The sequence below is a fragment of the Pristiophorus japonicus genome, chromosome 4 (assembly GCF_044704955.1).
Source record: "Pristiophorus japonicus isolate sPriJap1 chromosome 4, sPriJap1.hap1, whole genome shotgun sequence".
Lineage (NCBI taxonomy): Eukaryota > Metazoa > Chordata > Chondrichthyes > Pristiophoridae > Pristiophorus > Pristiophorus japonicus.
Window position 1 is genome coordinate 157,191,277 of NC_091980.1, and position 16,154 is coordinate 157,207,430.

The 16,154-nt window shown below is 43.3% G+C and overlaps 1 protein-coding gene across 3 annotated transcripts in view; it reads right to left on the reverse strand.

Moving 5' to 3' along the window:
• Window positions 1-16,154, reverse strand: part of LOC139263127 (tau-tubulin kinase 2-like) — a 269,673-nt gene that overhangs the window by 67,361 nt on the left and 186,158 nt on the right. For all 3 annotated transcript variants that reach the window (XM_070878715.1, XM_070878714.1, XM_070878716.1), the window contains 2 exons: window positions 12,444-12,569; window positions 6,653-6,810 (listed from right to left, as the gene is read on the reverse strand). In XM_070878715.1, coding sequence (XP_070734816.1) covers window positions 6,653-6,810; window positions 12,444-12,569 — 284 coding nt within the window. The remainder of the gene's footprint in view (window positions 1-6,652; window positions 6,811-12,443; window positions 12,570-16,154) is intronic.

The window sequence follows — 16,154 nt, forward strand, 5'->3', positions numbered from 1 at the left end:
CCCATAGTGTATAGAACTCCATGGACCAGAGCCCCATAGTGTATAGAACACCATGGACCCGAGCCCCATAGTGTATAGAACACCATGGACCAGAGCCCCACAGTGTATAGAACACCATGGACCCGAGCCCCATAGTGTATAGAACACCATGGACCAGAGCCCCATAGTGTAGAACACCATGGACCAGAGCCCCAAAATGCACCATGGACCCGAGCCCCACAGTGTATAATGCACCATGGACCCGAGCCCCAGTGTATAGAACACCATGGACCAGAGCCCCATAGTGCACCATGGACCCGAGCCCCAGTGTATAGAACACCATGGACCCGAGCCCCATAGTGCACCATGGACCCGAGCCCCATAGTGTATAGAACACCATGGACCCGGCCCCATAGTGTAGAACACCATGGACCAGAGCCCCAAAATGCACCATGGACCCGAGCCCACAGTGTATAATGCATCATGGACCCGAGCCCCACAGTGTATAGAACACCATGGACCAGAGCCCCATAGTGCACCATGGACCCGAGCCCCATAGTGTAGAACACCATGGACCCGAGCCCCATAGTGTAGAACACCATGGACCCGAGCCCCATAGTGCACCATGGACCAGAGCCCCATAGACCAGAGCCCCATAGTGTATAGAACACCATGGACCCGAGCCCCATAGTGCACCATGGACCCGAGCCCCACAGTGTAGAACACCATGGACCAGAGCCCCACAGTGTATAGAACACCATGGACCCGAGTCGCAGTGTAGAACACCATGGACCAGAGCCCCATAGTGTATAGAACACCATGGACCCGAGCCCCAGTGTAGAACACCATGGACCAGAGCCCCATAGTGCACCATGGACCAGAGCCCCACAGTGTATAGAACACCATGGACCCGAGCCCCACAGTGCATAGAACACCATGGACCCGAGCCCCACAGTGCATAGAACACCATGGACCCGAGCCCCACAGTGCATAGAACACCATGGACCCGAGCCCCATAGTGCATAGAACACCATGGACCCGAGCCCCATAGTGCATAGAACACCATGGACCCGAGCCCCATAGTGCATAGAACACCATGGACCAGAGCCCAATAGTGTATAGAACACCATGGACCAGAGCCCCATAGTGTATAGAACACCATGGACCAGAGCCCCATAGTGTATAGAACACCATGGACCAGAGCCCCATAGTGTATAGAACACCATGGACCAGAGCCCCATAGTGTATAGAACACCATGGACCAGAGCCCCATAGTGTATAGAACACCATGGACCAGAGCCCCATAGTTTAGAACACCATGGACCCGAGCCACACAGTGTATAATGCACCATGGACCAGAGCCCCACAGTGTATAGTGCGCCATGGACCCGAGCCCCACAGTGCACCATGGACCCGAGCCCCACAGTGCACCATGGACCCGAGCCCCATAGTGCACCATGGACCCGAGCCCGATAGTGCACCATGGACCCGAGCCCCATAGTGCACCATGGACCCGAGCCCCATAGTGCACCATGGACCCGAGCCCCATAGTGCACCATGGACCTGAGCCCCATAGAGTATAGAACACCATGGACCCGAGCCCCATAGTGTATAGAACACCATGGACCCGAGCCCCATAGTGTATAGAACACCATGGACCCGAGCCCCATAGTGCACCATGGAACCGAGCTCCATAGGCTGTGAAGGTTTGCTAGTGCTATTTGGGAGGGCTTAAACTAGCTTGACAGGGGGATGGGAACCTAAGTGGAGATTCAGAAGGGAGAGAAACTAAGCTGAAAATGGAAGGCAGTAAATTAGTGAGTGAATTTGGAAAGAAGAAACAACAAAGTGGTTTTGATATATACTTCAATACAAGGAGTCTAGTGAATAAGGCAGATCAGCTGAGGGCACAGATAGACATGCAGAAGTATTTCATTAAAGCTATTGTTGAAACATGGCTGAAAGAGCAGCTGGTTACAGGATTTTCAGAGGAGACAGAGGGAGTGATAAAAAAGGAGCTGGGGTCGCAATATTGGTTAAAGAAACAATTACAGCTGTTTGGAGGGATGATATATTAGAAGAAACAAATGAACCCATATGGGTTGAACTAAAAAAAAAAGGGGCAATTACACTGCTGCAGTGTAAATTGGACCTCCAAATAGTTAGAGGGAGATAGAAGAGAAAATAGTAGGCACATTTCTGAGAAGTGCATAAATAGGGCAGTACTAGTAGGGAATTTCAACTACCCTATTAACTGGGATAGGATTTGTGTAAAATGTTTAATGGTCGCAGAATTCTTAAAATGCATTCAGGAGAACTTCTTTAGCCAGTATGTAGCAAGTCCAACAAGAGAGGGGCGATTCTGGACTTAAGTTTTCGAGAATGAAACTGGGCAGGTGGAAGGGTTATCAGCGAGAGAGCATTTTAATGGCTGTGATCATAATTCAGTTAAATTTAGGGTAGTTATGGAAAAGGATAGAAAAAACAGGAATAAAAGATCTCAATTGGGGAAAGTCTAATTTTACTAAGCAGAAGCGTGATTTAGCAAAAGTGGACTAGAAACATCTACTTGAAGATAAATCAGTGTCCGAGCAGTGGGAGACATTCAAGGAGGGTTCACAGCAAATACATTGCCATAAAGAAAAAGGGTGCGAGTCCCAAATCTAGAGTCCCCTGGATGTCAAGGGGCATACAGGGTAGGGTAAAGCAAAAAAGGGAAGCTTATGTCAGATACTGAGAGCTAAATGCTGCAGAAAGTCTAGATGGAGTATAGAAAGTGCAGGGGTGAAATGAAAAAGGAAATTAGGAAAGCAAAGTGGGGGCATGAAAAAAAAATATTGGCAAGTAAAATCAAGGAAAATCCAAAAGATGTTTTACAAATAAATTAAGAGCAAGAGGATAACGTGAGTAGGGCCTAATAGAGACCAAAAATGAAGCTTGTGTGGAGGTGGAAAATGTGGGTATGGTTCTAAATGAATACTTTGCATCTGTCTTCACAAAAGAGAGCAATGATGCAGACATTGTGCTTGGAGTGTGAAATATTAGAGGAGATAAACATAGTGAGAGAAAATATTAAGTGCTTTAGCATCTTTTAAAGTAGAATGATCCCCAGGCCTGGATGAAATGTACCCTAGGCTGTTAAGAGAAACAAGGGAGGAAATAGAGGAGGCTCTGACCAACATTTTCCAATCCTCTCTGGCTACAGGTGTGGTACCAGAGCACTGCTAACATACTGTTGTTCATAAAGAGAGAAAGGGATAGACCAAGTAATTACAGGACAGTCAGTCTAACCTTAGTGATGGACAAATTACTGAAAAAAATTCTGAGGGACAGTATTAATCATCTTGCAGAAAGGCACGGATTAATCAAGGACAGTCAGCATGGATTTGTTAAGGGAAGGTCATGTCTGACTAACTTGATTGAATTTTTTGAGGAGATAACAAGGAAGTTGATGAGGGTAGCACGTTTGATATACTCGACATGAATTTTAGCAAGGCTTTTGACAAGGTCCCACATGGCAGATTGGTCAAAAGCCTATGGGATCCAAGGAAAAGTAGTAAGTTGGATCCAAATTGGCTCATTGGCAGGAAGCAAAGGGTCGATGGATGTTTTTGTGACGTTTCCAGTGGGGTTCCGCAGGGTTCCGTACTAGATCCCTTACTTTTTGTAGTATACATCAATGATTTAGCCTTCAATATAGGGAGTATGATTAAGAGGCTTGCAGATGATTCAAAAATTTACAGTGTGGATGATAGCGAGGAAGAAAGCTGCCAACTGCAAGAAAATATCAATGGACTGGTTAGGTGGGCAGAACAGAGGCAAATGGAATTCAATATGGAGAAGTGTGAGGTAATGTATTTAGAGAGGGTTAACAAGGCATGGGAATGCACAATAAATGGTGGAATACCAAGAAAGTAGAGAGAAACAGAGCGACTCCTTGGAGTGCATGTCCACAGATCCCGGAATGTAGCAGGCCAGGTAGATAAGGTGGTCAAGAAGTCATACGGAATACTTTCCTTTATTAGCCGAGACATAGAGCAGGGAGGTTATACTTGAACTGTATAAAACAGTTAGGCCACAGCTAGATTACCACGTACAATTCTGGTCACATTACAGGAAAGATGTGATTGCACGAGAGAGGGTACAGAGGAGATTTACGAAGATGTTACTAAGACTGGAGAATTTTAGCTATGAGGAAATACTGCACAGGCTGGGCTTGTTTCTTTGGAACTGAGGAATATAACATTGAGGGGAAAAGATAGAGTGGATGGGAAGGACCTATTTCCCCTAGCAGAGAGGTCAATAACATAGGAACATAGATTTGACATAATGGGTAGACGGATTAGAGGGGAGTGGAGAAGAACTTTTTTCATCCAGAGGGTGGTGGGTGTCTGGAACTCTCTGCCTGAAAGGGCGACAGAGACAGAAACACTCATCACATTTAAAAAGTACTTGGATGTGTACTTGAAGTGCTACGGACCAAGAGCTGGAAAGTGGGATTAGGTTGGACAGCTTTTTTTTGGCCGACAGACACGATAGGTCGAATGGCCTTCTTCTGTGCCATAAATTTCTATGTTTCATACCTGTAGTGCAAAACTCCATCGAAACAAGAACCATAGTGGAGAGCACATTAATACTCGTTAACTGTTTACTTCATTCTGCAGCATAGTCAATTAAGTCAACTGGGATTTGCAGCAAGCTGACAGTTAGATAGAATCTACTAACACTCACGGGCATAGACTCAAGAGTCTGCAGACATTCCTTGTGCCTTTAAACGTGTGTAAGATTAACAGCTGTATTTTGAGTTTAAAACATGCATTTTTTTTTGTTGCTGGTCAAACTTCAAAGATGAAGAAAAGTATATATTGGAAAGCTTTGCAAGCACATTTTTCAGTTCTTCTAGCTAGGGACTGGAGACTATATGGGTCTGAGGAAAGCTAGTGCACAGGTTATGTTACAGACACTGATCCAGGTCTCATTACCAGGAGAATTACTGGAGCAGATGGTTATACAGTTTGTTATTTTTGCATGGTGATACAAGTAAAGTTTCATAAACTACTGTATTCTCTATTTTAAGTACCTTATTCCATAGTTTACAGCCTAAACCATGGTTTGATAATATTTATTCCACTGCTTTCCCCAGGTCGAGGAAATCACAAGAGGACTTTTGTACCATATCCAGCAAGCTAAATACAGCACCATGGTTATCTGTTCCATCCCTATTTAATACCAGGGAGCAGGAGCTTTTTTTATGGGAGTATCCCTTGATGCGGAGAATGAAAGAAGATCAGAGTAAAACCCAAAAGTGTTAGTGTAAGTCAAGAAGTGATTAGGCGGTGCTAAGCTCTGATCTTAAAAGCAGTTTTGAGTTCTGGGGAGAAATGAGGAGTTGAAACTAAGAATCAGCAAGGAAATGCACATAGGACATGCAAATTCTTTAAACAAATGTGGGGCGCATTGACAAATTAAGAAACCATAATAAGTGGGAATCCTTTTAAGGTCTGACTAAAATTGACCACATTTCTAAAACCCTATTTAGAAGGCAAATATCGTACATGGTATTAAAATTAGAGATGCCACCTGTGACAAAAGCCAAGCTTCTATCCTCCAAGTACAGAATTTTTTTTTTAATGTGTAGCTTAGGACATACAAGACTAACTTGTTTTTGAAATAACTAGAGTTAAGATGGATGCTGTGTAGGCAGATTCTTTTGAGCTGCAGTCTAACTAGGATGCAGAAAATCTGCCCTCGGGCTAAATAGATTACACATGGTGTAAACATGGGCCAGTTGTGAATGGTGTCTCGTCAAATGATTCTATGTAAATCATTTACCGTTGTGTCTTTGACCAATGCTTTATTCAGGATAGTTTTGTCTAGAATATATGCTACAGACTTTCCTCAATGGCCTTTGTTAGGTGTTTATCTTCAGGGTTTTTATTTCTGGAACTAATAATTTAACGGGCATCGATATCAGCTCATCCATGTATTGGAACGTTGAAGAATATTGCCTGAAAAAGTCTTACTGATTATTGGGCTGTAAGAAATGAGGGCACTCTAAAATCCTGTGGACTAATTTTATCTATATTCCTTTGTAAATATTTATACCATCAGTATTTCGCTATTTTACTACTTCTGTGCAAATCTATTAATTTCAACTGTATAGGTTACCTGCAAGATATTATTTACCAACTTTCACAGTAAACAGGATCAAGTGGTAGGCATTCCACATGGTCTCTGGTGTGATATCCCGCAATAGAAAGAATATTCATCTTGTGACATGCTATCCCATTCACAGTACACAAAGGCACAGGTTCCAGCTTATAGAAGACTTGATCTGCCTGTGAAACTTCCCGTCTTCTGCAAATACATGTTAAAGGTGTTGGGAGACAGACCAAAACCTACTACTATCTATTGACTATAAATTAGATCAGTGGCAGATTTGCATAAGTTTCCCTCCCTCTGCCCACCAAATATGAAACACTCATTCTGCACTTGCATCCCAAGTAGTAAATCACACTTGGATTTTTCCATACACGAGTATAACTGTAATTAACAATGGTGAATTGTCTGAATAATGAAACGCTGCATTGTGAGCAGTATTATAATATTTCTCCTATGGATTCAAATTCTCAACTACAGCCTTATAATAATCTTCTAAGGGCTCTCTACTCACCCAAGAGCAGCAGGTGTCTGCCGCGTATGTAGCTGAGGAGTGGTAGAGGTGGTTATCACAGTAAGAGATCCATCCGTCCCAGTTTTCTCCCAGTCGAAAGGGTCACTGTCAACGACCCCATGTGCTTTAATGCTGCTGTCAAACACAGACATCAACAACTGCAGAATAAAGAGAAATAAAAGCAGATCAGAATTAATTAAAAACCAGCTCTAGGATGGTTAGAGAGAAAATAATACATAGCTGGCAGTGATTACAAGGAAGGGATCTCAACAGGAGATTCAGAAGAACATAAGAAGTAGGAACAGGATTGGCCATCTAGCCCCTCGAGCCTGCTCCGCCATTCAACAAGATCATGGCTGATCTGGCTGCGGACTCAGTTCCACTTACCCGCCCGCTCCCCATAACCCTTACTTCCCTTATTGGTTAAATATCTATCTATCTGTGATTTGAATACGTTCAATAAGCTAGCCTCAACTGCTTCCTTGGGCAGAGAATTCCACAGATGCACAACCCTCTGGGAGAAGAAATTCCTTCTCAACTCGGTTTTAAATTGGCTCCCTCATATTTTGAGGCTGTGCCCCCTAGTTCTAGTCTCCCCGACCAGTGGAAACAACCTCTCTGCCTCCATCTTGTCTATCCCTTTCATTATTTTAAATGTTTCTATAAGATCACCCCTCATCCTTCTGAACTCCAACGAGTAAAGACCCAGTCTACTCAATCTATCATCATAAGGTAACCTCCTCATCTCCGGAATCAACCAACTGAACCTTCTCTGAACAGCGTCCAATGCAAGTATATCCTTCCTTAAATACGGAGACCAAAACTGTGCGCAGTACTCCAGGTATGGCCTCACCAATACCCTGTACAGTTGTAGCAGGACTTCTCCGCTTTTATACTCTATCCCCCTTGCAATAAAGGCCAACATTCCATTTGCCTTCCTGATTACTTGCTATACCTGCATACTAACCTTTTGTGTTTCATGCACAAAGACCCAGGGGTCCCTCTGCACTGCAGCACTTTGCAATTTTTCTCCATTTAAATTATAATTTGCTTTTCTACTTTTTCTGCCAAAGTGGATAACCTCACATTTTCCCACATTATACTCCATTTGCCAAATTTTTGCCCACTCACTTAGCCTGTCTGTATCCTTTTGCAGATTTTGTGTGTCCTCCTCACAATTTGCTTTCCCACCCATCTTTGTATGGGTGGGGCATCCACGGGGCAGAGATTGGGCTATTTGCCCAACAAATGTCCTTCAAACTCCTACGCCTGGTAAAAGCAAGGGTATAGCCTACTTTTAACAGCGTAAGAGTTTTAAAATATAGAAAAATTAAATGTAATCAATCACTCTTATATTTTTAACCCTATTAAAACATTAAAAAATGTAAAAAAAAATGTTTTTCAAACATTTAATTGCATTCAATTTCAATTCATCTTAAATTGAGAGTTTTAATTTTTTTTTAGTGTGTTATGTTTGTGTTTTGGGGGTATTCCGATTGATAGTAATGGGAAGCTCATACAAACAGAGTTCCCATTATCAATGAGAATACTAGATGTTCATTGGTGGTCCAGGCCCACATAATCCCAGGATATGAATACGTACCTGGAAGACATGTTCCCGTACGCTGGACTGTGAAACTAGGTCTCCAACCGCAATCCTATATTCCTTCGGGACCACCAGGTATTTTCGTTAAAAAAAATTCTGGTCGGAGGCATTCCCCCGAAGGAAGCCTCCGACCGCAATTTTCCCCCCAATGACTCCGGCAGAGCCTGAAGGTGTGAGGGATGCTATCATTAAGGGAATGATGCATATACAAAAGGTAGGTAATCTTATTTTCTTCATCAATCAGGCATCTTAGACACAATGCAAGAGCCACACCAGAAGGGAAGCCCTGGCCGGTACCAATCTCCAGTTACCAAAATATCACTGAATATACTGTGTGCAAATGCATGTAATGCTAATCTGAACAGATAAGGCATAGGATAATTTATAGGTGGATTGGTTCGAGGTACACGTGAACATTAGGCCTTGAACTGGGAATCCCACCTTCTCTTCCAGAGATCAATCAATCCAATAAGCCCTTGTGATCTACATGGATTGATGCCTGCAAAACCTAAACTCAAGAGGGATGGGGAAGGTTAGCACTGACCAGAACATTGTGGCTGGACCTTGGTTTCTTAGAACTTTTTTTAGGTCCACCTTTTTGTTAATTCTAGAGTGCAGAGTCTGACTAAGCGAGATTTGGTGGATTGCGAATTGGAGAAGATGCAGTCTGAGAAATTCTCATGTCAATCGCCAACAAAAAATTGACCATCACATTTCTTGCACAAGGGGCAGCCATATATCTCCCTACCTGAAGGTCCTAATAAGACTGCTCCTTGAAATGGATTGGAGTAGCGAATGACCAATCCGCCTCTTTTTTCTTAACTATGATTTAATTGCTATTATTAGCCTCTAGTTTGATCACCTGCTGGACAACAGAATATTGGGGTACATGCCCTGCAACCAGATATTGTTAGAGCGTGAAGAAGCAGCTTACAAAGTACACTTTTTTAACTGCGCCTCAGTCTGAACAATAAAACAATGATTTAACCCAGGATACTTTTTTTTTTTTAAAATCAACATTTTAGACAACAATCGTAGCAGAGATCAAAGCGGTGCAGCTGAGGTCCCCATCTCTTGCGTCTTAATTCTTGAAACTGGGTGCATAAGAACATAAGAATTAGGAGTAGGCCATTCGGCCCCTTGAGCCAGCTCCAGTATTCAATGAGATCATGGCTGATCTTCTACCTCAACTCCACTTTCCTGCACTATCCCCATATCTCTCGATTCCCTTAATATTCTAAAATCTATCGATCTCGGTCTTGAATATACTCAAAGACTGAGCCTCCACAGCCCTCTGGGGTAGAGAATTCCAAAGATTCACCAACCTCAGTGAAGAAATTTCTCTTCATCTCAGTCCTAAATGGCCGACCTCTTATTCTGGGACTGTGACCCCTGGTTCTAGACTCTTCATCCAGAGGAAACACCCTCCCTGCATCTACCCAGTCAAGCCCTGTAAGAATTGTGTATGTTTCAATGAGATCACCTCTCATTCTTCTAAACTCGAGAGAATATAGGCGTAGTCTACTCAATCTCTCCTCATAGGACAATCTCCCTCGAAGCTCTCTGCTGCATCCTCTACCATTGAGAAGGACAAGAGCAGCAATGTTGTAGGAATACAGTCACCTCCAAGTCACAGTAAATCCTGACGCTGCTCCTTCCTTAACACTGGATTAATATATCAGAATTCCCTACATAACTGGTAGCACCATCACCACAAGGACTGGAACAGTTTCAAGGGGAAGGCCCACTACCATCTTCCAAGGATAACTAGGGATGGGCAATAAATACCAGCTATGCCCGCAATGCCCATATCCCGAATGTTGGTGTTTTTTTTTTTAAAAACTAAAAGAGAAGCTATATTCTGAAGGTACCTTTCTATGCAACAAAACCCCCAATGGATATCCTGAGAATTACAGGAGTCTCTCATTTTGTAGACCAGTCCTGCAGATGGTACAAGGACACAGCATTGCAACAGCGACTGAGAACAATGTATTCTGTATTCAAGAGAAGCACTTTGTTTAAGGAAGACTAGAGGGTAGATTTTAACTATTGGGCGGCTGTCCAGATTTGGTCTCCTTACCCAAGGAAGGATATAGTTGCCAGAGAGGGCATGCAATAAAGGTTCACTCGACTGATTCCTGGGATGGGGGAAATTCCTGGGATGGGGGAATTTCCTATGAGGAGAGATCGAGTAGACTAGGCCTATATATTCTCTAGAGTTTATAAGAATGAGAGGTGATCTCATTGAAACATACAAAATTCTTACAGGGCTTGACAGGGTAGATACAGGGAGGATATTTCCTCTGGCTGGGCTAGAACGAGGGGTCAAAGTCTCAGAATAAGGGGTCAGCCATTTAGGACTGATGAGGAGAAACTGCTTCACTCAGAGGGCGGTGAATCTTTGGAAGTCTCTACCCCAGAGGACTGTGGATGCTCAGTCGTCGAGTATATTCAAGACAGAGATTGATAGATTTTTGAATATTAAGGGAATCAAGGGATATGGGAATAGTGCAGGAAAGTTGAGTTGAGGTAGATGATCAGCCATGATCTTATTGAACGATGGAGCAGGCTCGAGGAGCCAAATGACCTACTCCTGCTCCTAATTCTTATGACCAGCGAAGTGGGCCACCTGCCCAATAGCTGGTACTGGCGGGAGATCTGGTCTGTCTTGAGGGATGGATCTTATGGTGTATGTAGCACACAAATCACTGACTCCACACGGTCTGGTGTAAATCTAACTGTGTGACCTTCATCCTTTATTGTTCAGCTCCAGAGTGCCTCTCAGGTGTGGTGGTCAGCCTTTTATAGCACCTGTTGCAGGCACTTCCAGGTTTCCCACCACAGCGCCCTCTGTGGTGTAGCATTGTGCTTACATTACATTTAAGGTACCAGGATGATACACACATCAATACACCACAGCTCCCTTTGTGGTGTAGCATTGTGCTTACATTACATTTAAGGTACCAGGACGCTACACACATCAATACACAACAGATCTTATTACCGTGCCTCCGACAGGCTGCAGGCGTCAAATGGGTGACCCACTATAGCACACCGACCGTGTGCTGGTCCAATAACAGGGGTCCTTTACCCCCTCCCCTCCCAAAGGCCGACGCACTCAGCAGCATGGCAAGTCTGTCGGGGGTGGGGTGCTTCGCCCAGTTATCTCTCAAAATAGCATTCAGGATCCTATGTCACAAGACACCATTTTCATACTGAAAGGGCCTAACTGCCTGCAGGGTTGTCAAGATGGCGTTGGCCAAATTGGGAGCAGCAACAGGGCAGCGTGTCGCCTCCCCACGATTTTCAGGTGGCTACTGCCCCGTTTCCGCCCAACAGAGCCAGTGAAAATCTATCTTCGAGTCTTGGAATTATAGCAGCAAGCCAGCCCCTATAGGGCATGCACGCAATGAATCAGGTAGAAGACAAGACAGATAAAAGGATAACTGTACTTAGCTCTACTAACACTTGCTAAAAACAGCAGGGCTTGGCTTTGGAAGTTGAATAAAAGGGACGCTGAAAACTTAAAACTCTCAAAACTAGATACAAACATACAAAAGCATTGAACAGGAAAAGACTAGCTCGCCCATGTAGTCTGTCTCATACGAGTAAAAGCTACCGTGCAGGTTCCGAATGCAGAACAGGTGGTCACTTGAGCGGGCAGTCCTGACGAGGTCAGGGCAAAAAAAAAAACGTGTGATAATCCAGATCCAAGACTGGGTAGGTTCCTACATTATGTGAAGAATGCCAGAATGACAAAGAATTGTGATTATACAAAGCGCTGTAACAGTTCAGTGGTGCAACCTGCAAGTGTACAAACATATTTCACCCCAAATTGCTGATACAGAGCATCATGTCTCCAATTATTCATGATGGGGGAGGTTTCCACTGCGTGTTATGGGTAGCCAAATTGTAATGGTATTCTTTAGGAATGGGCTTACATTTTCATTACACGGTACACACAGGAAATTCCCTCATGGAGAGTTCCTAATCTCAGCTGGGCTCAGGAGGTGGCAAGGACCGGAGGAAAATAAATACTGGAGGCCAAGAGAAGCTGTGTCACTCTTGCACTATCTTCTAGCAACTAGCTGAAGAGAGGCAGAGACTGTGCAAAACCCACTAAATCCAGAACTATTATGGGTCTGTACAAGATTCTCACATGCACCCCATTGTATTGTAATTTACCTGGTAATCTGGTTTGGTGAAATAATCTAAACAGAGAACATGTTCCAGAAATAAAGCAAACTCTTGGGGGAGGTGCTTCAACATTTGTCGGTGATCATATTTTTCTTTTAGTAGGCCCACTTGTTCCTGTAAACGCAGAACAGAAAAGACGGACACAAGTTTAATCCATATACATCCAATTAGCAACATTGAGGTCATAGGTTTCAGCTGCAGTCTGTTCACTACTTCAACTAGTTACCGGTGACTGCCTACTTCATAACTCCAGACTAAGCAACAAAAATAAATCCTTAAATATAGCTTGTGTTCTTTACTTCAGGCTCTTTTATTCGGTTTCTTTTCATAAAAGGTGTGAGCCGTGGCTCACTCGCGCCTCTCATTTAGATGTTTGTGGGTTCAAGCCCCACTTAAGTCTTGAGATCTCTGGGCTGACACGCCAGTGCAGTACCGAGGGAGTGCTGCACTGTCGGTGATGCCATCTTTCAAATAATAGGTCCCATCTGCTCTCCGCTTTGGAATGCACTGAGGTCGTGAAAGGTGCTAATTAAATGCAGGTCTTTCTTGCTTTCTATATAATACTTCTCACATACAAAATATCAATTATTTTCCTTGTTTAAAAAAGGTTTAGCTTCTAATTTACAATTGCTTTTCTTTTTCTATCTAGATTAGCTATGATGTAATTCCCTTCTTTGTAGATCAATGGTCTACTAGAATCCATTTACTGCCCTTCTCTCAATGCTTTCTATTGCATTATCGTATCTTCATTAAGTATAGTGGCCATAGCCATACTCCCTACATGGCCCCACCAATTCTTTGAGAATAATTTCTGATTAGTTTTACCATCTTTCAGGAGGTAGCAATTACCTTGAAATACTACTTTGGGTGTTGGGGAATTAACCTAACCCTTCATTACATTAAATAAAAATACTCAATCGTTAAAACAGTATTTTTCCAGAGGTGCTGTGTCTCTGCTGCTTCCCCTCCTCAGGGATGCCTTTTCTCCATTTCCTGCAACTGAAGTGTGAAGCAGCCCATTAAATATTTTGGAGATGACAAAATTGCAAGAACTATATCCCCTTGTTGCCTGACCTAGTGGCACTACCTTTATAGTTCGGTGGATAACAAATTTCTTACTTTTCTTAAGAGTACCACGAGCGAATCCAAGGCAAACTAATGGCAAAAATCTCCCTTTAATTTCTGAAAGAGATAGAGCTTTCATGAAGCAGAAAATACATGTGCACCTTTGGTCCATGTGGGATTTTCAACCAGTTATTTCCTTAGGTTCTTGGGTTCATAGCTTCTCACCCATAAATGCAACCAGCAACATCCTGTGGAATCCAAGGCACTCATACTAACACACTATTCCCTTCAAGAAGTTTGTCAATGCCACATTCTCACCACTCTCTCGAAAGAAATTCCTCCTAAATTCTATATTTCATGTTAGTGGCTATCTTAATAATATTTACCCTTGTTCTGGACTCACCCAAAAGTGGAAACATTTTCCACATCGCTCCAGTGAACCTTTTCAAAATTTAAGACCTCTAACAGGCCTCCTCTTAGTCTCTATTTCCCAGAGAAGAGCCCCGGCCTGCTCAATCATTCCTGCCGGATGCATCTTTTCAATTCTGGTAACACCCTTGTAAATCTTTAATGCACTTTCTCCAATATCCTTCTGTAGTATGGAGATCAGATCTGTACACAGCACTCAAGTATGATCCAAGTATAAATTTAACATTGCACAATCTACAATCCTACGAGTGTCAGGACTATAGGCAATGCGCGACCATTTCAGGCAGATCTCGATTCGTTGGGGGATTGGGCTCGTGACTAGCTAAGGATGTTTAACTTGGAAAAGTGCACATAAGAATATAAGAAAATAGGAACAAGAGTAGGGCATTTGGCCCCTCGAGCCTGCTCCGGCATTCAATATCATGGCTGATCTGATTTTGGTCTCAATCCACTTTCCTGCCCGCTCCCCATAACCCACGACTCCTTTATCATTCAAGTCTGTTTATTTCAACCTCAACTATATTCAATGACCCAGTGCAGTGTTGTGCATGTGGGCAGGGTGAGTGCTGAACACATATACACCTTTCAGAAAAAAGCATTAAAACCTAAGGAGAGAGAGAGCTGGGTGTTCTAGTGCATAGATCTTTAAAGGTTCATGAGCAATGCCATGAAGTAATTGCTGGAGTGAATAAGGAGTTGGGTTGCATTTATAGGACAATTGACTACAAGACAAAGCTATTTCATCCTTGTTCGAGACCTTGGACAGACCTCAGTTGGGATATGATGACCAGTGTTGGTCGTTTCACATGGTGGGTGATATTGAGGCTTTGGAAAGAGTATAGAGGAGGGTCATATGACTAATTCCTACTTTAAAGCATCTTATTTGTCAAGGTAGACTAAAAGAGCTGGGACTCTACACTTTAGTGTAGACTTGGGGATTGATCAAGGTTTAGAGGATGAAGCGAATCGATTGGAACAGACCGTCCACTTGAATACAATTAAATAGGTTAGGGAGGGTCAGAGGTCAGGGGTCAGATTTTTAAGTAGTATAAAGCATGTCGTCAGGATGTGGTTGTTTCCCCGGAGAATAGACAACCTCTGGGCCAGACTGCTGGCTCGGGCGGTGGACTCAAATTCAATGAATTCCTACAAGTGGGAGCTGGGCTCGTCTGTTTGGGGCGCAATTCACCTTGTACAAAAGGTAGCATTATCAGGGCAGTGATATCTCCTGGACTAGTTTCTATCACCTAGGGGAGTTGGAGAGTAACTTTCCAGATTGGTCTGTTTTTTAGAAACCTGTTCTTTGCCTTTCCCAGGAACTCACATGGTTTTGGGTGGGGTGCGGAGTATATACGTTGATGCACAAGATATCACAATTGTGTGGGAACGGCTGATTGGGGACCAGAGAGTCTTTTCCTGTCCGTCAATGATCGTAATATCACCTGATTGTGTATTCTATTCCTCTAGAAATGGACCCCAGTACTTGGCTGCATTTTAACTCTGTGCCTCATCAAATTCTGTTGCTATTTTTAGTGATTTATGCATCTATGTTCCCATATCGCTTTGCTGCGCTGCTCTACCCATTTAGTTTAACTTCCAAGGAGTAAATAAATGGCCTCCTTATTCCACCGACCAAAATAAATCACCTCACTTTGCTATAATTGAATTTCATTTGCTAGAACTTTCGTAGATCCAAATGGATAAGTCGTCAGACCGCCAACAAGCTCTCCTGCATCGTTGTCCTCTTTTAGAAAAATAAAGTCCCGGAATAGGCAATCCTCCCTCATAACTCATCCCTCCAAGTATAGGGATCAGCCTCAAAAGCCTTCGTTTTTGACTCCCTTCAAATAATTCTACATCTTTCCAGTAATCAAAACCAAAACTGAACACAGTATTCCAGATTTCGCCTCATCATGACTTGTCACAACTTCAACATCGCCTCCTCAGAGTTGAGTCACACCTATTATACATTGGTCAATGTACCCAACTTGATGCCATCTGCAGAGGTAGATGCCATGGACAGTATTCGATCCTCTGATACATAAATTATAAACTGCAGCAGCCCAAACACCAACCCTTGTAGGACTCCACTGGGCGCGGATTGCCACTCCGACACCTTCCTGCGCAACATCACTCTTTGATGTTTACTTTTTAACCAGGCATGAGTCAACCTATCGTACTGACATCTACCGCATTAGTCTGTTG